General features: G+C 34.0%; 5 protein-coding genes and 1 long non-coding RNA gene across 8 annotated transcripts; 3 read left to right on the forward strand and 3 right to left on the reverse strand.

The window, feature by feature from the left end:
• Nucleotides 1-15: 15 nt before the first annotated feature.
• LOC106128468 (uncharacterized) lies at nucleotides 16-1,382 on the forward strand. Its single transcript, XR_001228451.1, has 2 exons — nucleotides 16-77; nucleotides 179-1,382. It is a non-coding gene; the product is annotated as an uncharacterized LOC106128468 (long non-coding RNA).
• A 276-nt stretch (nucleotides 1,383-1,658) lies between these two features.
• On the reverse strand, nucleotides 1,659-6,423 carry Miro (mitochondrial Rho GTPase). Of its 3 annotated transcripts, XM_013326862.1 has the most exons (12): nucleotides 6,067-6,423; nucleotides 5,787-5,995; nucleotides 5,314-5,466; nucleotides 5,073-5,204; nucleotides 4,544-4,740; nucleotides 4,105-4,294; nucleotides 3,842-3,977; nucleotides 3,481-3,611; nucleotides 3,129-3,374; nucleotides 2,642-2,835; nucleotides 2,370-2,408; nucleotides 1,659-1,960 (listed from the first exon to the last, which is right to left on the reverse strand). In XM_013326862.1, the coding sequence occupies exons 1-12, from the start codon at nucleotides 6,257-6,259 to the stop codon at nucleotides 1,831-1,833; spliced, it is 1,950 nt and encodes a 649-aa protein (XP_013182316.1). In that variant the 5' UTR covers nucleotides 6,260-6,423; the 3' UTR covers nucleotides 1,659-1,830. The 3 variants fall into 3 exon arrangements, with proteins under 3 accessions (XP_013182316.1, XP_013182318.1, XP_013182317.1); XM_013326864.1 differs by lacking the exon at nucleotides 2,370-2,408 and having other exon boundaries at nucleotides 1,659-1,957; XM_013326863.1 differs by lacking the exon at nucleotides 2,370-2,408.
• A 258-nt stretch (nucleotides 6,424-6,681) lies between these two features.
• On the forward strand, nucleotides 6,682-11,931 carry RpIII128 (RNA polymerase III subunit RpIII128). The gene is made up of 12 exons (XM_013326886.1): nucleotides 6,682-6,933; nucleotides 7,070-7,401; nucleotides 7,582-7,694; nucleotides 7,781-7,956; nucleotides 8,152-8,339; nucleotides 8,600-8,984; nucleotides 9,065-9,428; nucleotides 9,501-9,959; nucleotides 10,036-10,833; nucleotides 11,014-11,150; nucleotides 11,326-11,489; nucleotides 11,690-11,931. The coding sequence occupies exons 1-12, from the start codon at nucleotides 6,847-6,849 to the stop codon at nucleotides 11,904-11,906; spliced, it is 3,420 nt and encodes a 1,139-aa protein (XP_013182340.1). The 5' UTR covers nucleotides 6,682-6,846; the 3' UTR covers nucleotides 11,907-11,931.
• An 83-nt stretch (nucleotides 11,932-12,014) lies between these two features.
• On the reverse strand, nucleotides 12,015-17,140 carry LOC106128484 (sphingomyelin phosphodiesterase 4; the record flags this gene model as incomplete). Its single annotated transcript, XM_013326887.1, has 14 exons — nucleotides 16,761-17,140; nucleotides 16,379-16,681; nucleotides 16,114-16,222; nucleotides 15,627-15,843; nucleotides 15,174-15,345; nucleotides 14,800-15,092; nucleotides 14,286-14,469; nucleotides 13,988-14,109; nucleotides 13,574-13,791; nucleotides 13,175-13,246; nucleotides 12,910-13,040; nucleotides 12,605-12,712; nucleotides 12,408-12,530; nucleotides 12,015-12,332 (listed from the first exon to the last, which is right to left on the reverse strand). Coding segments are annotated over exons 1-14 (2,388 nt in total), but the record flags the coding sequence as incomplete, so codon positions are not given.
• Nucleotides 17,141-17,239: 99 nt separating this feature from the next.
• Dus1 (Dihydrouridine synthase 1) lies at nucleotides 17,240-19,605 on the forward strand. The gene is made up of 7 exons (XM_013326889.1): nucleotides 17,240-17,619; nucleotides 17,694-17,853; nucleotides 17,926-18,121; nucleotides 18,377-18,625; nucleotides 18,862-19,111; nucleotides 19,182-19,340; nucleotides 19,441-19,605. The coding sequence occupies exons 1-7, from the start codon at nucleotides 17,404-17,406 to the stop codon at nucleotides 19,573-19,575; spliced, it is 1,365 nt and encodes a 454-aa protein (XP_013182343.1). The 5' UTR covers nucleotides 17,240-17,403; the 3' UTR covers nucleotides 19,576-19,605.
• Nucleotides 19,606-20,107: 502 nt separating this feature from the next.
• Nucleotides 20,108-21,443, reverse strand: LOC106128271 (probable palmitoyltransferase ZDHHC11). Its single transcript, XM_013326579.1, has one exon. The coding sequence runs from the start codon at nucleotides 21,301-21,303 to the stop codon at nucleotides 20,266-20,268; it is 1,038 nt and encodes a 345-aa protein (XP_013182033.1). The 5' UTR covers nucleotides 21,304-21,443; the 3' UTR covers nucleotides 20,108-20,265.
• Between the last annotated feature and the right edge of the window lie 137 nt (nucleotides 21,444-21,580).

Raw genomic sequence — 21,580 nt, forward strand, 5'->3', positions numbered from 1 at the left:
CGCTACGGAGGCAGCGGCAGCGGTGGCGGCGAGCGCGGCGGCCCGCCCGGCGGCGGAGCCATGCGGGGTGACGGCGGGTAAGTGACATATACAATTCATTTTTTTATAGATAAAATTAATCAAAAAAATTTATAACTCCCAGAAATCCATATACTAATATTTGTTTTTATTTTTGCAGTGGCAGAGACAGGCAGAGGCCGTATTAATGCTACAGATAGAATTAGTATTAACATTAAGTTTTCAATGGTTTGACTGATTGTTGTAGGATTCTCACAACTTATTCCATAGGTGATCAAATGACAAGATTCTTATAAATGAACCTGTAAAATGTAGTACATATTATGTACCATTGATGTCTACTAAATATATCGTATGGTATATTTTAATATCAACCATATTAACTTGTGTATTAATATACACAGAAAACACTGAATAGAATCTTTTACTGTTTAATTTTTTTCTATGAAGGCCCAACGTATATAAGGCAATGTAAATATTCAAAACTAGGCCCTTCCTACACAATAACTTAAGTTGTCTATTCGATCGGAAGGTCTAAAAAGAGGGGGTAAAAGCCCACGATCTTACTGTTATTTCGGGTAGTCTAGAAAAGAATCGAGTTACATGTGTGTAGAATATTATGGCTGCCGTCACACATACATTATGTTTGTCGGCAGCATTAGCTTGATCTAACTCGGCCTTAGCTTGTTTTTATTCGGCCTCGGCTTGTTCTAACTCTAATTGCTGCGGCTTTAAACGAGATTCGAGCTTAACCCTTATAGATTGTGAAGATCAACTTTTACCAATGGGATTGGTACCGCGGCTCATGACCGTTCCAATCGATTTCGCTGCCTCTATGTTTTCCTCTACGTTCGACGCCACAATCAGACTGAGATCGTTTATTTCTGTGCGGCCAGCTTGTTGTTCCAGTGGCCCCGGAGTCCCCGATGTAGTTATCCGTAACTGTCTCGTAGCACGCCGTCGGCGTAGCAATTGTCGACGCTTATACTCGCCTCTACGCTGAAGTAGACTGGCTTATCGCTTTCGCGGGCGCTGTGTAGCCAGCCACTTATTGCCTTGAGTCGCTAAATGACTACAATCGCCGGATTTGAAAGATTTACGTTGCCTTGTGTACAAAGGGTCTTAGTCTACAAGTTAAGCTTTTATTTTATAGAGCGTAAGAAAGATTATTGTTATCAGATTAATAAAGATCATATATTGTGTAAATTAGGATGGTAAACGATTATATATAAAAACTAAGTATTGTGAAATTCAAATTGACCATGTTTCATGTACCGGTAGTATAAAACATCCTTTTGTTTGCATTTTTCTATATGTACTTTTAAAATAGTTCAATTTATGTGTAATAAATTTGTGAATATGTATGTAGATGTTTTATTTCATTAAAATTAAATGTAACTGTGCTAATAACCAGAATTCATTACTCAGATATTGTAGTAAGCATTTCACAATTTTTCTTTTAAAACTGTAGAATATAAACAAAATAAATGATATATTTAATTTCATTTGTTTCCAAAAAGATTGAAATATCTATGTTAGAGGATTTATGATAGTTTTCTTGTTGTTAAATTCGTGAACGTAAAAATTTGTTCTCAATAATGAATTTTATTTCTGCAGTATATGAGAATAAAAGTCGGTCAAACAACTCAATTTTTTTATTTACATATTGAAAATAAAATACTATATGTGTGGAATACCATTTCTTTGGTAAAATAATTATTATACGGTGTTATTAACAAAGAAACGTATTTATTCTACTTAAATACAATACTACGTGAGGCAGGCAGTATCTTTGTACGAATGAATTGAAATCTATCGTCTTTGGAAGCTTAGCATCCTGATGAGGAGCAGGCCCATGATGGTGGCCGCTGCTACACCCACGCCCGCCTTCCACCAGCATGAGTTGTCGCCCGCTAGCCGCGCGAACTGCTTCAGGTGTCTGCTGACACCACGATTAAAATTGAGAAATTACAGAAAAAGTTTGCATAACATTAACTAGTCAAAAGTGATAGCTTACGCATAGTAGACCTAACTTTATTTCGAATACTCTACACCATTATCTCTCATATGCATAATATTTTAATTGATGTCAAACTAAATCGACTTGTTTTAATAATTAAACTTAAGGGGATATATAACATCTCTCACAATATATCAGGCCCGTAAAAATTTATTCTAAGAAAATTTTGACAATTACTCAGCTCAGTTCGGTTTCTTAGTAAGTGAACTATACCCAATAAATCATTGATAATTTATAATATTTATTATTAATAGACTGTTTGCTGCTAAAAATAAAACAGGCCTGTAATTTTGTGAGGACTTACTAGAGATGCATATTAACTTTCACCAACCTGTGTTTGCTGAACAAAATCCATGCAGCTTGAAATTGACTGACCAAAGTAATTGATAAAATTGTTGTAATTTCAAAATATTGATTATCAGTAACAATAAAGCCTTACAAATATAAATTACAGAAGATTAATCTTCCCTTACTCAGTTGATTTAACAAGTTGATTCTATATTTAGGGCACGAATTTTAAAATACAAGTCACAGGTTCAAATTTTTCATTAAGTTTTAATTTAGGAGAATCATCTAATTAATGTTGGACTGTGTCATACTTACGGAAAGGCGGCCATTGTAGCGAGTTTGACGAAAATGTCATTCTTGTTCTCGCCGACGTGGAAAAGCTGCGGCGGCAGCAGCTGGTACTTGGCACAGAAGACGTCGGGCTGCAGAATGTACTCTTGCCGCGCGCCCGCCGCCTCGCCCTTCGTACCCACTATCAGCACTGGGATGTGACTCTCCGCAAAATACTTCTGCAATCACATTTGTTTAATATATATAATTCAACATCGGAACAATAATAATCTTTTCATATGTTGTCTGCCTTTGACAACATTCGAGGCAGGTCTTTCAGGACCTTTTATTCTCATACGAAAAATAAATATTATATTCTACGATCGTTGTTATTCCTGGCCAAAATACACACTAGAATATACAATTTATTCTGCCATTGAAATTAACGTCAAAGTTGGGCCGGGCGTGTATGTAAACTGCACTGTATACAACTTAAGCTACCCCAGGCTGTGTTAAGTTTGAGTAAACTGACAATGTATATCCTGGCGATGTACTCGAAGGATCGCGGCGCGGCGAGGTCGTAGACGAGGCAGGCGACGTCGCAGTTGACCTCGTGCGGCTGCAGGGGGTCGGAGGCGCGCGCGATGGGGATCTCGCGCAGCGCCAGGTACTTCTCCTGGCCGTACACCGCCACCGTGCTGATGCACCACTCGCCGCCCTGCCCGTCGCCGCGCTCGCCCCCACCGCCCCCACCCCCGCCCGCGTGCGCCTTTATCTTCTGCACGAACCAACAAATCTTATAAAATACGTAGCACTTCACCTTTTCATTGTCAATAGTTAATCACAAATACTGATAACTTGTCAAAGATAAGTTTTTTCCATACCTTATGCGCAATACCGAGGAAGCTCCTGCAGATGGAGGTCTTGCCGCAGGCACGCGGGCCGATCACATGGCACTGGTACACGTTGCGGCTCGATTGCTTTTTCGCCAGGTCCACCTTCTTCTCGCGGGTTACTGCGCACATCAAATAATACTGTCATATCTTTTTCTCTGTTATGCATTAAAGTATTATTAGTTTCGTATTTTTTCCAAACTGGGGAATAGTAAGCATTAAATATAACATAAGAGGTCAAGGAGTCATAATACAGTCAGTTGAGCTAATAAGTTTTTAATAATAGTAATTGTACTAATTTCAATTGTATGTTGTTATGTAATTCAATATTATCTAATAGTTATTTACTTACTATGTATAGCAGTTTTTTGTGACTCATTTTCAAGGAAGTTGTAGCCGAGGTAAGCTAAATAGGCGCATGTGTTTTGCAAGTCTAATAAAGTCATTAGAGTCCATCTACACATCCAACCTTGAAGTGTTAAAAAGCCCTGCAAAAAAAAAAGTTACAGAGTACACAATTTTTACAATGTTTCTAGAAATGTGTAAGTATCATGCAAAAAAACTATTGTCTGTTAAGAAAATAGAGGTTGACTAATAAATAAGAGAATTAAATACCTTGTCATTTGTGGGGACTGTATATCGTAAATTATGCCATGGTACCCGAGGACAACAAGAGAACACATTCTTTAGTTCTGTTGGGTTAAGCATTCCATCTTTGTCCCTGTCATACTTTTCAAATAATTGCGTCAGAAACTGTTGACCCTTGTATGACAGTTCCGTGGTACATCCAACTGGTACTTTTATGCTGAAACCAAATATTTTTATAGTTAATGAAAAAACTTTGGACAAAAGGCTAAATAAAAAAGTTATTAAATAAAATGCTAAGCTAATGGTATAAGGCATGATGATAATAAAATGGTTTCAATAACACAAATTTAAGTAACCATTTAAAATACTTCACATTTCGAAAATGCTTTGAAATAAAATATAAACATATGTTTTTTTTGTATGTTAGTATGTTATAAACTTTTGTTATATATTTATCGTAACTTACTTTGCATACAGATAACTGTGTGTTAACTCTAAACCTTCGTCATAACCAAATTTTCGCAAAACAGTCCATGTTGTTTCATTCCTTCCTCTTTGTATAAACAGGCAGTGCAAGAAAATAAATCCTTTCATTGTGATGCACTCATTTTCTATACCACCAGCTATATTTTGTGCAATAACAGATTTTACTTCATCTAAAACCTAAAAGAAATGTAATTTGGAGATACAAACTTTTTTTTCATAATGAATTACATCCACAGTTTTTTTCTTTTACAAGTATAATGCTTTAATTTTATTAATGAACACACTTCAAATGATCCAACATACATACGGTGGAGGAAAACATTGTTATGCAACCTGCACATATCTAAAAAATTCAAAGATATGAGTTAAGTCAACCACTGGGCCAGCATGGCTGGCTATGGCCTAATCACCCCTGACTTAGGGTAGGCTCCAAGCCCCTCAGTGGGGAAGTATAGTGCGCTGATGATAATGAATACACATTTGTTTAAATTACAAAACTGTAAACAAACCTGCAATTGTAAAGGAGTGTCAAAGCATTTCTTTTGAAATACAGTTATTTCATAGTCATCAAGTAGTCCATCACCATCCAAATCACAAATTTTAAATATTCTTGATAATGCTTTTTTACACCTTTCAGTTAACTGAAAATAAAAACATTCAAAACAATACAGGCAAGCATTTGTGTTCTCTAACAAAATCCAACCAACATATCTTACTAATATTGTAATATAATATATTTTATATAAATACCTCTTGTTCTTCAATAGAATAAATAGGTCCAATTGGATGTAACACTGCTTTTTGTGCGTTATAAAACATTTCAGAAACGTTTGTTAATGTTTTGGCAGAACACTCTATACACCTATCCACTTCTGGATATTCTTCTGCAATATCCCAAATATTCTGAAATACATAATTTAAATCACATTGTAAAGCCAGCAACACATCTACTTGAGTGTTGCAGATGATCACCTCATTGTTCTTGCCTTTTTTTGTTTCCCTTCTTTTATAAATAAAAGGGTTTTTAAATCTTAAATTTTAATATTATTTCACTTTCAAAGTGACACAAATAATAGTTCAAACCTACAGAGACATGTTTTCAGTATTGTGTTATATTATAATTGCACAAAGCCTCAGTAATCACAAATAAATTATGATTGTCATTGTTATGATCTGAAACTTATTTATTTAATTTTATATTAAAGAATATTAAATTAACTTACATCTATCACTGAGTAATCAATGAGGTCTATTTTATTTCCCACCAAAATTACAGGTTTCCTACAGTCGTCAGGACAGTTATCTCTTACAAATGGGAGCCAGTATGTTGCTATTTTATCAAGTGTTTCTTGTTTATCAACAGAAAATACAATACATATAACATGGGCTTTTTCTATTTCTTCTGCCACTTGTTCGATAGATTGTTCGGCGACTGGAATAAAAATAAAGTTTGTTTTTTAACCTGACTAGATATAAAACATTCGATTATAACTGAATACTTACGACACACATCAACGATGTTCGTGGGAACTTGTTCGGGGGTTACGTCTGCAGGTATAGTGATCTCTTCCGCCTTTGGAGGTACATGTTCTGTAAACTCTTCTGTTACCAAAGACAGAATCAACGAAGTTTTACCGACTCCTGGCTCACCTAACAAAATAATCCGAACTGTCCTAGGTACAGTTTCATACACCATTTTGGTAGATTTGATGCCACTTTCGGCATAACATTAAATAAATATTTCTAAAATCTCTCTCATATCAACGTTGAATTTGTTATAATCACAAAATAGCTTAAACTTAATCATAAAATAAAAATAAACCGGAGAGAAATTATCTACACAGATTTGACAGATAGATAGACATTTTTTCTATTTCACACACTAAGACAGCAAAGAATAAATAAGACTTATGGTGTTATAGAAAGAACCGCGTAAGAAATATGCTGTATAATAATGGAAGACTGTAGTTATCTCTATAAAAAAGTTCTAGTTTGTTTTCAAAAATTAAGTAAACGATTTTGTGTTTTTCTAAGCACAAAAAATTGTGTCGAAGAGCAAATAATCCAAAGAGCTTATAAGCGACGAACGAATGTCAGTGTCAGCTGTCATCTGTCAAAGTAAACATTTTAATACTTTTCACATGTTCAAAAGAATAAATTATAACAGCAAAAATTATTTCTTTCAAGTTGTACAATTTTGCTCTCTCTACTTTTGCAGTTGCTTTGAATTAAACTAAAGATGCACAATTACCTCCTAGTTTAAATAGTCTATTTAGTAGAATTATGGACGAAAAAATGGCTGAAGTAAATAAAAAAAATATTGAATGGGAGAATACTAAAGGTCTGCGAGAACCGATAAAAGCGCTAGAGGTACTATATATTTAATACCCATTATCGTCGCCTTAGGTACTACAGTAATAGGAAAGTGATGTGATGTGGATGGGGGAAAAAGTAAACTCCTGAATGGTGAATTGCTCTGCATTACTTAAACTTTTTAATTTTTCAGGATAAATGGAAACTTGTCCCTTCATTTCTGCAAGTAAAAGGGTTAGTGAAACAGCACATTGATTCATTTAATTATTTCATCAATGTTGAGATAAAAAAGATTGTACAGGCCAATGAAAAAGTATTCTGTGACGCTGATCCCTTGTTCTATATAAAATATTTGAATGCATATGTAGGAACTCCAGATTTAGAAGAAGGTTTTAATGTAACTAAAGCAGCCACACCACATGAATGCCGTTTAAGAGATATGACATACTCTGCCCCAATTACAGTGGATATTGAATACATAAGGGGAAACCAGAGAGTAATTAAGAATAAACAACTAATTGGAAGGTATGTATAATAATTAATAGTAGTTAGTGAAGAAATCTGTAAATCACAATTCAAGTGATGTTTTATTCTAAAAATATGTTTAAGGCACACCTCAAATTTAGCAAGTTACAGTACCAATATAAAAAAACTATTTTAGAGTGCATATAATTTTATTTTTTTAATGGTAATTTTTGCTTTTAGAATGCCATTAATGTTGAGGTCCTCAAATTGTGTGTTAACAAATAAATCAGATTTTGAGTTAGCACAACTCAATGAATGTCCTCATGATCCTGGTGGTTACTTTATTATTAGAGGTATGATTAAAAAAATATTATGATTATTTGTTACAAGCTTTATCATTTTATAAAACTTAATTTATATTTAATTTTAATATTTTTAGGACAAGAAAAAGTCATTTTGATCCAAGAGCAATTGTCCAAAAACAGAATGATTGTGGATGAATTTAAAGGTGCTATACAATGTCAAGTGACAAGTTCTACACATGAAAAGAAGACAAGAACAAACGTTATTGTAAAGAATGGCAAATATGTTATGAGACATAATGCACTGTCTGATGTAAGGGCTTTTCCTTTACTAGGCACATCCACATTTACATTTTAATGTTAGAAAGAGGAATGATTTATGTCTACATTGCATTGTCCCTGAGTAACAGACTAAATTTGATATTAAAAAAAAAATGATATATATAAATGCGGGCAAGCTGGGAAAGACTGCTAGCACATAATAAAATTAATCAAAGTATTATTACAGGATATACCAATAGCAGTTGCATTCAAGGCAATGGGGATATGTACCGATCAAGAAATTATGCAACTTGTAGGCTCAGATGATGCTATTGCGAAGAAGATGGCACCTTGCATTATGGAATGCCATAATCTAAAAATATTTACTCAGAACCAAGCTCTTGCATATATAGGAAGTAAATTGAAGGTGAAAAGGTGAGTTAAAAAGTACTAAAACCTATATGATATATAGACATATGTTATAACATAATAAGAAGCCTATACATGACATTATTTAGATATTTTTATAAGTTAACTCAAAATAAAAATAAACAGCTACGCCAACAGAACAATCTAACAAGTAGCTTAAGCTTTGTTTTTCTTGTATTATTGATTTCTTTATCTTCTAAAAGTCAAGTTTATTTTTATAATCTCTTGTTTTAGTTAATAAATAAATTATAAAAGTATATATACAGGTTTCAGACTGCAAATACAAAAGCAAGAACGCCTATTGATGAAGCGAGAGATCTACTTGCAACCACTATTCTGGCTCATGTAACAGTTGAGAACTTCAATTTTTATGTAAAAGCTATTTATCTGGCTATAATGGTGAAAAGAGTTATCGAGGCAGAGAACAACAAATCCGCTATAGATGACCCAGACTACTACGGTAACAAGAGGCTGGAATTAGCTGGTTCTTTGTTGTCCTTAATGTTTGAAGATCTTTTTAAAAGATTCAATTGGGAACTGAAATCTATAGCTGATAAAATTATACCAAAAGTAAAGGCAGCGCCATTCGATGTCGTAAAGCACATGAGACCGGATTTGATTGCAAATGGCTTGTTTACGGCAATATCGTCTGTAAGTGTTTAGATAAAAAAAATCAAATCAATTATAAATTGTTTGAGTGTTTTGTGGAATAATGTTGTTTTGTATTATAGGGAAATTGGACCATAAAAAGATTTAAGATGGAACGACACGGTGTAACACAGGTGCTCAGTCGTTTGAGCTACATATCAGCTTTAGGCATGATGACCAGAGTCAATTCTCAGTTTGAGAAGACCAGGAAAGTGTCAGGTCCGCGATCACTGCAGCCTTCGCAGTGGGGAATGCTCTGCCCCTCGGACACTCCGGAAGGCGAAGGCTGTGGTCTCGTAAAGAACCTTGCCCTGATGACGCATATTACCACCGATAGCTCAGAGGAACCTATCTCACGACTAGCATGTAATTCCGGCGTCGAAGATGTGAGGCTCCTGGGAGGAGAAGAAATTAACCATCCTGCAGTTTATATTGTGTTTCTTAATGGTAATGGTCTTGGTTAACATTATATGTAGCTGTGATTTATTAATTTCTTGAACTTTATCTTTTTTTTTTCAGGTAATATTTTGGGAGTTACGCGACAGTACAAGAAACTCATCAAGATATTCCGAATGTTCAGACGACGTGGTCTCATTTCATCGTTTGTGTCAATTTATCCAAATCATAACCAAAGAACAGTTTACATATGCAGCGACGGCGGAAGATTGTGTCGTCCGTACATAATAGTGGAAAAGGGCAACCCTCTCGTCCAACAAGTACACATAAATGAACTCAATAGAGGTATAAGAAAATTCCAAGATTTCTTAAATGATGGCCTTATTGAATATTTGGATGTGAACGAAGAAAACGACAGTCACATAGCAACAGTTGAGGCGGAAATAGATCCATACGTCACTACGCACCTTGAGATAGAGCCGTTTACAATATTAGGAGTGTGTGCAGGCCTGGTACCTTACCCACACCACAATCAGAGCCCGAGGAATACATACCAATGTGCTATGGGGAAACAAGCTATGGGTAAGTTACTTTTAAACACATTGAAGGTTAAAACACATCTTGTATGACATTCCATTATGAAAATCGTTATTTGCAGGTACAATTGGATATAACCAAAAGAATAGAATTGATACTTTGATGTACAACTTGGTATATCCTCAGTGTCCAATGGTAAAAACAAAGACTATAGAGTTGACAAACTTTGACAAGTTGCCCGCCGGACAGAATGCCACCGTCGCCGTCATGAGTTACAGCGGCTATGATATCGAGGATGCTCTTATCCTGAACAGGGCTTCGATAGATCGAGGCTACGGACGCTGCCTTGTCTACAAAAGTGCTAAAACAACCATGAAAAGATATAGCAATCAAACATCTGATAGAATATTAGGCCCTTCAAAAGATGCCACAACAGGGAAAGTTATAAAAGCACACGATATCCTTGATTCTGATGGAATCGCTGCACCTGGAGAAATGGTTGAGAATCGACAAGTCTTGATAAATAAACAAATGCCTCCGGCTACAATAAATCCTATTGCACAAGGACAGCAGCAACAACAAATTGAATACAAAGAAGTTCCAGTTACATATAAAGGTCCGGTAGAGTCTTACATAGAGAGAGTTATGGTTTCCGCAAATGCAGAGGATGCATTTCTTATTAAAATATTACTTAGACAAACTAGAATCCCTGAGATAGGAGATAAGTTCAGTTCTAGACATGGTCAAAAAGGTGTTACTGGATTAATAGTTCAACAAGAAGATATGCCATTTAATGACAGAGGGATATGTCCCGATATGATTATGAACCCTCACGGCTTTCCATCGCGTATGACAGTCGGTAAAACTATCGAATTGCTTGCGGGAAAAGCAGGATTAATGGAAGGAAAATTCCACTATGGTAAGTGTACACATGTAGTTTTTTCGAATATTTTGGCGGCACAAGGTTATCGGTACAGTGCCCTTGTGTTCTGTGCAATGATTCACTTGAAGTTAAGAGAGAGACGCCATGATATGTGAAAACATTTATATTAAGAAACTATTCAGTACATGAATGATAATATAATTTATTCATCTTTAGGCACAGCATTTGGTGGATCCAAAGTTCGAGATGTATGCAATGAACTAGAAAAACATGGCTACAATTATCATGGCAAAGATATATTTTATTCGGGAATTACAGGCGAGCCTTTAGAAGCTTATATTTATTCAGGACCGGTAAGGTTTTTCTTTTAATTTGTTCAGCTGAATTTAAAACATTGTTCTGACTGGCAAATATGACTATAGTATATAGTGCATTTTTGTAATCTTATCAATTTTGATTATTAATAACAAAAAACTATACTAATTTAAAGTTAATTGTTGAGACTACATATTGAAACATATTATTTAGGTTTATTATCAGAAGCTAAAGCACATGGTGCAAGACAAGATGCACGCACGCGCCCGCGGCCCACGCGCGGTGCTCACGCGCCAGCCCACTGAGGGTAGGTCGCGTGACGGCGGCCTGCGTCTGGGAGAGATGGAACGAGATTGCCTCATTGGATACGGCGCCAGGTGACATACAAGATTAATTCATCATTTTCATTTATAAGAAAGATCATTTTGTTTGTTTATTATTCTTGTTTGTAATTTAAAAAAAGACAAAAAATATTAGTGTAAGTAAAAATAGATGGCGCTATTGTTTATCGAAAAATATTAGAGCTGCAGTTGGTTATTCTAATATTAAAACTTTGAAAAATACTTATTTGTTTCAGTATGTTGCTAATGGAGCGTCTGATGCTGGCGTCGGACGCGTTCAGCGCGGACATCTGCGGCGCGTGCGGGCGACTGGCGAGCCGCGCCTGGTGCCACGCCTGCCGCTCTTCCGCCGCAGTCTCCGCCGTAGAGATGCCCTACGCCTGCAAACTGCTCTTCCAGGAGCTCGCCTCCATGAATATAGTGCCCAAACTTACGCTTAAGAAATATTGCTAAATAATAATAAAAGGTTGTCTCTTCATTCGTTTTTTTCGTTACACAATATCGGATCGGAAGAATTAAAAAATATATATATATGTAAAAATACCAATTTTACTTATCTTTCATAATTTTTAACATTTTCAAAGACGCTTTAATTAATATGTAGACGCTCCACATTATAAATATGAACATAACATATAAGATGACACTGTTTGAGAACAATAGGAACAGTAAGTATCCGATAGTGAGCCACACGATGCAGACGTGTGAGCCGAGACGACGCAGCGAGAGGCGAGCAGGCAATTCCTGGCGGATAACGTTGTTCCGATTGCTGGCATCCCGCACATAAGTTTGAATCGTACATGGCTTCTGCAGTATTTCACGTGCCACGTAACCACATAAATCATTTCGATTCCAGAATGCACAGAACTCGTCTCCATACTAAAATTAAAAAAAAACATATACTTTCAACATTTAATTTAAAATACAAAATAATGTCAATAACTGAATACGTACGATTTCATTTAATCTTGCTGCGATTTGATAAAACATCCTCACTAATATGGTATTTTCATAGCTTGTGATTGGCATTAAATCTGGATCTCCCATATAATTTATAGACGTAGGTTTGCTTCTCAACTAAAAAACAAAAATCATACACATTTATCCAATTGTTATTTAAGAAAAGTGGAGAATTTACTAAGCTTCTGTACCTTATTAGTTATAGACAGTGCAAAATTGGATGAATTATCAAATGATACATCCTCTTGGGAAACATCTTCTATTCCTGTTTCTAGTGATAATAACATATTATCATTTACCTGAAAAATACAGAACAATCTTACTAATATTATAATTTTTTGGATAGATGTATGTTTGTTTGAAGGTATCTCCAGAAAGGCTACATGGATCTCGCTGAAGTATTTTTTTAATTCTGCGCGGAAAGTCTTGGGCGACAGCTAGTATTATATACTGGCCACTAAAAAGGCAGAAAATAACATAAATTCTTAATACTAACCCCAAAAATATTACAAAAATAATGTATACAGTTATTAAGATAATCCGGAACCTTCTTCATTTCTTCAATAAGTAATTCATCTTCATCTTTATTCACTATAAGCAGCCAGTGCTTTACAGTTGCCCAAAAACCTGAAAGTATCAATCAATAAATATTTAAACAGATTTTTATATACCAAGAACAACAGCAAATAAAAATAATTCACGATATCCAAATGATTTGTTGGTCCGTATCATGTATCTTATGTTTTCTGCAGTTTACATACGAGGCAATATAGTTGGCTTGACCACTAACACTGCGATCGGATCTCGACGGACATTACGATGGGCCCAATATGCTGTAGTGAAAATTAATTCGCTATGACTCAAAATACTTTAATTATTTTTAGCACTTTTTACTAATATTATAAATGCGAATGTTTGAATGGATGGAAGTTTGTTTGAAGGTATCTCGGTATCCGGAACGGCTGGATCTGGCTGAAATTTAGCATAGATGTGGAGCATAGTATGAAAGAACACATAGGCTGCTAAATAATTTTTTTCTTCATTTCGCGCGAACAAAACCGCGGTCGACAGCTAGTTAGTATAATACATAATATTGATCATTTGGTACCATATAGCCATAGCCTTACATAGCCTTAACGTTTCTACAGTTTCGTTTTTACCTTGTTGATGTTGATTTATCCTCTTATTGAATTCTTCAACATTCTTCTCGGCAATTAATTTTGCTGTATGAATTTTCTTTATAAACTCCATCATATATGATTTCTTATTTTCGGACCAAATAGGACAATATTCAAAATTAGCTGTCACATTTAATTCAGAAATTGATTGCTTAGCGATGGCAACCCATTTACTCAATGAAATGCCGTTATACGTGTAACTGAAAAATAAATATACATATTTTTATTAACAATGGAACTTCTAAAATTACTTATTTTTTAACAAAATATTAATCAAATCAAACCTCTATAAACACAACCTCTTATCCACTCTCTTATAAACTGTTTGACGACGGTTTGTTTTTTAAATTCCGTACTCTTTGGAAAGTATAATGAATAAATCGAAATTCAAGGTACCTGTGTTCAGCAGAAATATTATTATAACTATTGTCTGGACTGTTTTGTAGACTTGAGGTATTATCCGTCATCGCTTTTTCTAGATTCCATAAAATTGGTATAAGATGTTGTTGAGAAAATACCTAGAAAAAATTTAAGCATATATTATTTTTACCAATTCAAAAGCAATTACATAATAAATATATAAAACAAAAATTCAAATTCCTTTTTGAAAAAAAAACGATTTTTCAAGAAATTGATGGGGAATGTCTCCTGAACTATTTTAAAGTATGTTTCGGGAGATATGTATATTTCTCACCTTTCCCAAACGGAACAACATTACAGCATTTTTATATGTTGTCAAATCGAGCCTCATAAATCTGGGTAAAACCATTTGGAAAATACATGTATATGTTGGGAAATTCTCTGCTATGAACTGGGTGTAGCTTGCATCTAGAGTATTGGAGTTACCTTCCTCTTGAAGTGGTTGTGCTCTGGGGAACCTAAAATATTAATTGCATTTGGTGAATTTTAAATTACGAATTAATATGCTTCATTTAATGTACAAATGTATTAAGTAGACATGTAAAAATCAGCTCTGTATTGTTTCAAAATATCAAGCCACAGATACTTGAAGATCAGAACTGACTGAGCTGTGACTCAACAATTTAATCAACAGCTCATGGTTCATCACAACACATAAACAAGCTGCAAGCAACCTTGTCACTCACGGAAATGCAAAACATAACTGCATACAGGTACAAATGGAGCTAAACTGTGAGCCGGTTTACTGGTCTGCTTCCAAAATGTGTATTGTGAGTAGCTAATAGTACCTTTCCTGAGTGATTGCACTATCCATATACCTCCATGGTTGAATTAAACTTAACCATAATTCTATAACTAATCTAAATGATGCATCTAAAGGCCATGTTGTTACTAAATGCTTCACATAATGGTATGCTCTTGCACACATGATTTGTCGTGCGTATTTTCTTAATGCCGACGAACGAGTCGCTAGATCTGATAGATATTTAGCTGAAAATGAATGAATGTGCTTCACAAGAACGCGAACTGTTCTCACTCTTTCAGGACTAGAGGTCAGAACTGGATAATTTTGTTGAAAGTTCTGAAACCAAATAAAAAAAAGGGTGTTAAATTAAATCAATAAAACGAAATGAAATAGGCTCCAATAATTTGTATGACTTACATCAATATTTCCATTACTATATTGTTCAATACTCATCCAAATATCAATGAAAACCTGTAGGACAGTTTCTGAGCGCCACACCTCATTCCTGGATTGTGTTTGAGCGGATGCATGTTGGTTGCTAATACCTGACAAATCTGGTATAAGAAGCAATGATGGTGAGCCTAGAGGTCTGAAAATTGATATACAGCATTTAAAAAGATGTTAAAAGATTGGTATAGAGTTAGGACAAAAGAAGGGATAAGGATATTTAATAAATACACCACATAAAAATAACTCATCAAATTGATAATAATAAAAATTAAATTTAAGAAACAATCTGAAATCTATACTTTTTGTATTGATTTAAAGCAGGAATATACATAATTACTTTGTATTTAGCTGTGAAGTAGTATGAACATTTATGTTTCTAAGAGAAAGGTGGATTATCAAGATAGAATTTTAAATACTCACCTGTTTGCAGTCTGCAGTGGGGCTGCCATTGGCACCTTGCCCATATAGTGTGGTATATGGGGCAATACAGGCACATTTGGATCAGTTGGCAAGAAATGTGTTAGATAGTCACATGCCAGTGCAAAGTAAACACTGTTCCAATTTTCCCAGGATGTTTTATTATGATTATTACTTATTAAATATAAAGCAAAATTAAATATGTAATAATCAAATGGATCTGATAGATAAATTAAGGAAATTATAAGGAATTCATAAAACTTTTTTATAAGACATAACCCTGCCCTACCTTAAACATAAGTCTTATTAAAACAAAAAAATAATGTGAATACAAAAGTAGTTAGGTAACCGTTTAACCTAGTCACTATATCTAGAAATAGAATAGATAGATATTATATATATCATTCATTGCTGCATTTATATATATTTTAAACTATTGTGGATTCATACTTTGCTAGATGTTTATATACTCATTAAATAGAAAGGATACTAAGTGACAAACCAACAACATTTAATTTCAATGACTGAGGATCAACAGTCAACAAATCAGCATAAAATTGTGGACAGCGACCTCTTTCTAATGTCACTTGTAAATCTAGCTGAAAAGAAATAAAAAAGTTTTTTTTTTATAACGGAAGGGGGCAACCGAGCAGCGGGAACACCGAGGTGTTCAACGACACCCATGGACATCAGCAATACCAGTTTAGACATAAAAGCTTGAAAATAACAAAATATTTAGTAAATAATTCACTTACAGGTAGAATATTAAGTGGAAGATTATACTTCAATTGAGGATCTGATAATAATTTGTAGCACAATTGAAACATAGGCCCCTGAGGTTCCAAGAAACTTATAAGAATTTCAAATAAATTTCTGTTTCCATCATATGTCACTGAATTCAATCCCCAACCATTATTCAATGAAGATGCAAAAATATTATTAACAAGTTGAGGGAATAATGTCTGTAAATCCTTGTTAGGGCTTGCTACCTCTATAATTCTACTTAACTCCATTATCCTTTCATGTAAAGGTAAATTGAAACATCCATAAAACTGACTCTGAAATAAATTTAAATATGTTACTTTAAACATGTGTTTGATAGTGAAAATATACTTAAAATATTATGTCCAAACTTACCATAAGGTCTTGCGCCATTTTTTGGAATTGGACAATATAGTACGAATAAAACTTTAATAAAATAATTGATACGGTGATTCCTGGTTATTAAAAAAAAAAATTTTCTTTACTTAAAAATGACAAATTTATTTTTGTTCTTCTCGTTTTCTACTTGCCATTTCAATTATAATCTAATTTTCATAAACAAGGCTTTGTCCTAAACTTTAGTATTATTCTTTTCATATATTAACCTATATAGTAAATTGCAATTTTCTAATATTATCAAACTTTTATTATCGTTAACTGCTTGCCATTAACATGAATGCCCAGCCCTGTCAGTGTCAGTTTAACTTGACAGTTCAGTTAAGATGAAATTGGCGGCAATTTAGCGATTTAAAAATTATTAATCTACATCTAAAGCTCTATAAAGGTTTGTTTGCATATTTTATATACTCTTTGGTTTGTTTGTGTCTTGTCAGTGACAGACATCACATCAGATTGTAAAATGTCAAATTGTCAAAATAAGTGAGGTTATTTTATTTATGACTATGTTAAGTTTGTAAATTGTAAAATCATATTTTTATTCAAATTAAGAGCATGTTAGATCAATACCAGTAAAATACAAACATAACAGTGTTACTTTGTTAGGCGATTTCAAAAAGTTATGGCATCTGACTGGTTTGATAACCTAGGAAGACCACAATTTGTAGTGGCTCCTATGGTTGATGCGAGTGAACTAGCCTGGAGATTGTTATGCAGGAACCACGCAGCGCAATTATGTTACACTCCTATGCTTCATAGCTACATTTTCACCAAGGACGCTAAATACAGGAAAGAATATTTTACCACTTCTTCAAATGATCGTCCCTTAATAGTCCAGGTAAATCAAGGTACTAAAATGTTGATACCTATACTTGCATTACTAAGACTTAAATAATTATTTCTCAATAACAGTTCTGTGGTAATGATCCCGATGTTATGGCTGCTGCTGCTAAACTGGTTGAAAAGGACTGTGATGCAATAGACATTAATCTTGGATGCCCACAATCTATAGCCAAGCGGGGTAGATACGGTGCTTTCCTGCAAGATGACTGGTCACTACTACAAAAAATAGGTAATTATTTAACTACATTTTGAACAGTGCTTTACTATTTAACTTTTTTTAAGAAAAGTTTTATTGTTTCAGTTACCGCTATGTCCCAAGCTGTTACTGTGCCCATTACATGCAAAGTACGAGTTTTTGACAGCATAGATAAATCTATTGAATATGCATTAATGTTGCAAAATGCTGGCTGTAAACTATTGACAGTACATGGAAGGACAAGAGAACAAAAAGGGCCCCTTACAGGAATTGCCAATTGGGAACATATAAAAGCAGTAAGGTTTGTTACAAAACTGTTTTACAATTAATTTAATAAGGAAATATTGTATGGAAAGTAAGCGGTAAATTGTTATTTTCAATACAACTTTGCACATTTTTATATCAAAAATTTAACTTTAATTTTTTAAAAGACATTGATGTTAAAAATAATAGGTATATTGTTCTACTGTAATTATTTACACAAAAGTATTATTTTAGTTTACAATTAACCACCACAACCAAAAGTTACAACCAACTGACAGCTCTTTGTTTTCAGAAAAGCTGTATCAATACCTATGTTTGCAAATGGTAACATACAATGTTTAGAAGATGTTTATAGATGTATAAATTTCACTGGAGTGGATGGTGTCATGAGTGCAGAAGGTATATTGACTAACCCGGCTCTCTTTGAAGGAATCAATCCGGTGACATGGGAAATTGCTATGGAATATCTTGATTTAGTTGAAAAATATCCCTGTCCTTCATCATTTATAAGAGGCCATTTGTTTAAGATATTTCATAAAATGTATGTATAGTAATTACCCTTAATAAGCTTAAATAAATTGTTTTAAAAACAAATACTGGTTGGAAAAACGGCTGTACTTAAGAAATATGCTAGAATGTCAATAAAATAATCATTCATGTTTTTTGAAAATTTTTGGGTTTTAGACTACATACAAACATATTAATATTTGTAATAAAAATGTAATGTTCATCAGTAGGTGCCAAAATAATGGCAATTCATAAATATCAATGTTTTAGATTTACTTTAGAAGGTAACAATGAGGATAGAGAGCTTCTAGCTACAGCACAAAATTTGAATGACTTCAAACAAGTATGCATAAGGATAAGACACAAATACTTACCGTTCCATGAAGGTAGAATACATTTTCAGGATGATGGTATGACAAGATGTGGATTTGATTTAATACTACCTCCTTGGATATGCCAGCCATATGTAAGGATATCACCAGATGAGCACACACAAAAGATGGAATTATGTAAACAACAGGTAAATACATTTATTTTACAAATATGTCATGAAAAATGTCAATTTCATTCTCCTTTATTTCATGTTTAAGGATAATGCAAAAAGGATTATTGAGGATCCAGATGGAATTCATATTTCTAGGAAAAAAATGAAGAAATTAAGACGATACTTGAGAAGACCTACAAAGCCTGACGCTGTTACAAATAGAAAGCGTGATATATGTACGAATGATGTTTGCCCCAATCCATGTGTAAGTATGAAGGAAATACATTAGATTTCTTTTAACATTTGCAACAATAATGTTGAGAAATTATTCTGTTTCATATTTATAACTAATTTGTAACTTCTAGGGCATAAAATGTGCATATCAACTATGCAAGAAGTGTTGCAGAAATAAATGTTATAATGAGGACTGCTTTTGCGAAGGACATGATTGTCGTATGTATAAACGTGAAAAGGTGAAAGAAAATAAAGACAACACGTAGTGTATTCATTAAAAATATAATATATTGTTTTTTTAAGAGTTTTTTATTATTGTCTACTTCCTTGTGATATTTGGACACTGATGTTAGGCTGATTTAAAGACGGATGTAAGAGAGTATATGAATGTAAAGATAAATATGTGGAGTAACAAGAGTGGATGGGATACGAAATTATTATATTAGAGGTAGTCTCAAAATTGCATTAGTAGTAGAAAAATTAAAAAGTAGGTTTGCGTGGTAGTAGCATGTTATGAGGATAGAATCGCATGTGGCAAGGAGAATGAGTGTGGAGGGTATGTGAACCGTTGAAGGTAAGTTTAGGAAAAGATAGATGGATTGCGTAAAAGGTGACATGATTAAGAAGGAGATCACGACGAAGGAAACCTGGTGCGCCGACCTTATGAAGTTGGGACAAGGTCAGGCAGATGATAATTATTTGGACACTGATGATCACGTGATATCTGGTGTCCAACTTTATGGTCGATTTTTAGAAAATTGTTGAACTATTAAATATGGTATAATAAAAAACATGGTATAATTTGAATAAGGCATCAACTTTATTGATTAAGATATGAGATTAAACATTTTTCTAAGTTCACATAACATAAAATATCGCGATAACGTCAACTCGTGACGAACTTGTATTATCACTAAGCTAAGTTAAATACGTCATATAAATGTATCAGTGTAATCTTATGCTGTTTCTTGTTGAGGATGTACTTTATTCTTATCAAACAGAAGATAGTTTTTAGCTTTGTTTATTTCTTCATTTATTAAAATGTGTAGCAAATTCGCTACTCTGTTATCATTTTCTTGTACACTGTTTGATGGTTCTCCTTTTTTCTTATTAAAAATCGTTTTCGTAGATCCGTCTTCTCGGTTTCCGCTTCCTTTGGATATTATATAAGACTTTTTGTTTATTGAAATATTACAACACTGTACAGGTTGGTACTTCACATTATCAGTCGTCATAATGTATTCATACGTTGATAATCCCAAAATGGATATATAAATATGAAACAAAAGTAAATGCAATAAAGGACATGCTAACGCTATCGATCCAGCTAGGTGGATTGTAGAAAATGTCAGGAACAAAATTGAATTCATACAGTATTTCATGTTCGGTTCCATGTATACGGTACAATTTATATAGCTTTGCGCTTCGCTACTCAACAATGGAGGATATATAAAGAATAAAATGATATCAGCCAAACACAAGCACACCGTCAGCAATGCTGCTAAAGTGATAGTGATGACGCAGACAATAAACGCACTATAATTCCTCTGACCGATGCAACTGTTCATCCAATGACAATGGTGGTCGAAATTATAAACGCACTTGTTGCAAATACCGCAATGTTTCGTTTTTTTATTGCTTGTGTAAATGTTACATAGGTGGCATCTTCCGTTTTCTATAACATGGGCGTGTATCGAACGATCGAACTCAGGAACATCGTTTATTTCACGTCTTCTAAGATCCTCTTCGGCTGGGTCAAGGTATATCGCAAATATATAGGATAGTACAAAGACTACGTACAGAGTAGCAAAAGTTAAAATCGATATCACCTTGAGCTCATAAAATTGTATTTGCACAAGGATTACGAAATTGATAACAGTACTGATTATAAAAACAATCCAAGCAATGATTTGCTGATAGTTTAGGGGCAGTTGTAATCCGTGAACTCTTCTTTGGGGTCTCTGTGTTTCACCTGAGTTACAACATTTATCCATCTGACGAGAAACAAGATGGTTTTTGATTAGTCACCTCAATAAAAAAAGTACTAAAGTTGCGCGCGCATCTTCAACAGATTAAGTTAAAGTTACCTATTTTAATGAAAGTTAAATATTAAAACGATGTATTTGAAGATGCTACTGCCTTACCCACGTTACATAATATTTATACTACGTTATTTGTGGGAATATAAAATAAGATTAATAGCCGATAATGTTTTCAGTTGAATTCATCTCTATATACATATAATATCGTCGAGATATGTAATTATCACGC

The sequence above is a fragment of the Papilio xuthus genome, unplaced genomic scaffold (genome assembly GCF_000836235.2).
Source record: "Papilio xuthus unplaced genomic scaffold, Pxut_1.1 DF828780.1, whole genome shotgun sequence".
NCBI classification, from domain to species: Eukaryota; Metazoa; Arthropoda; class Insecta; order Lepidoptera; family Papilionidae; genus Papilio; species Papilio xuthus.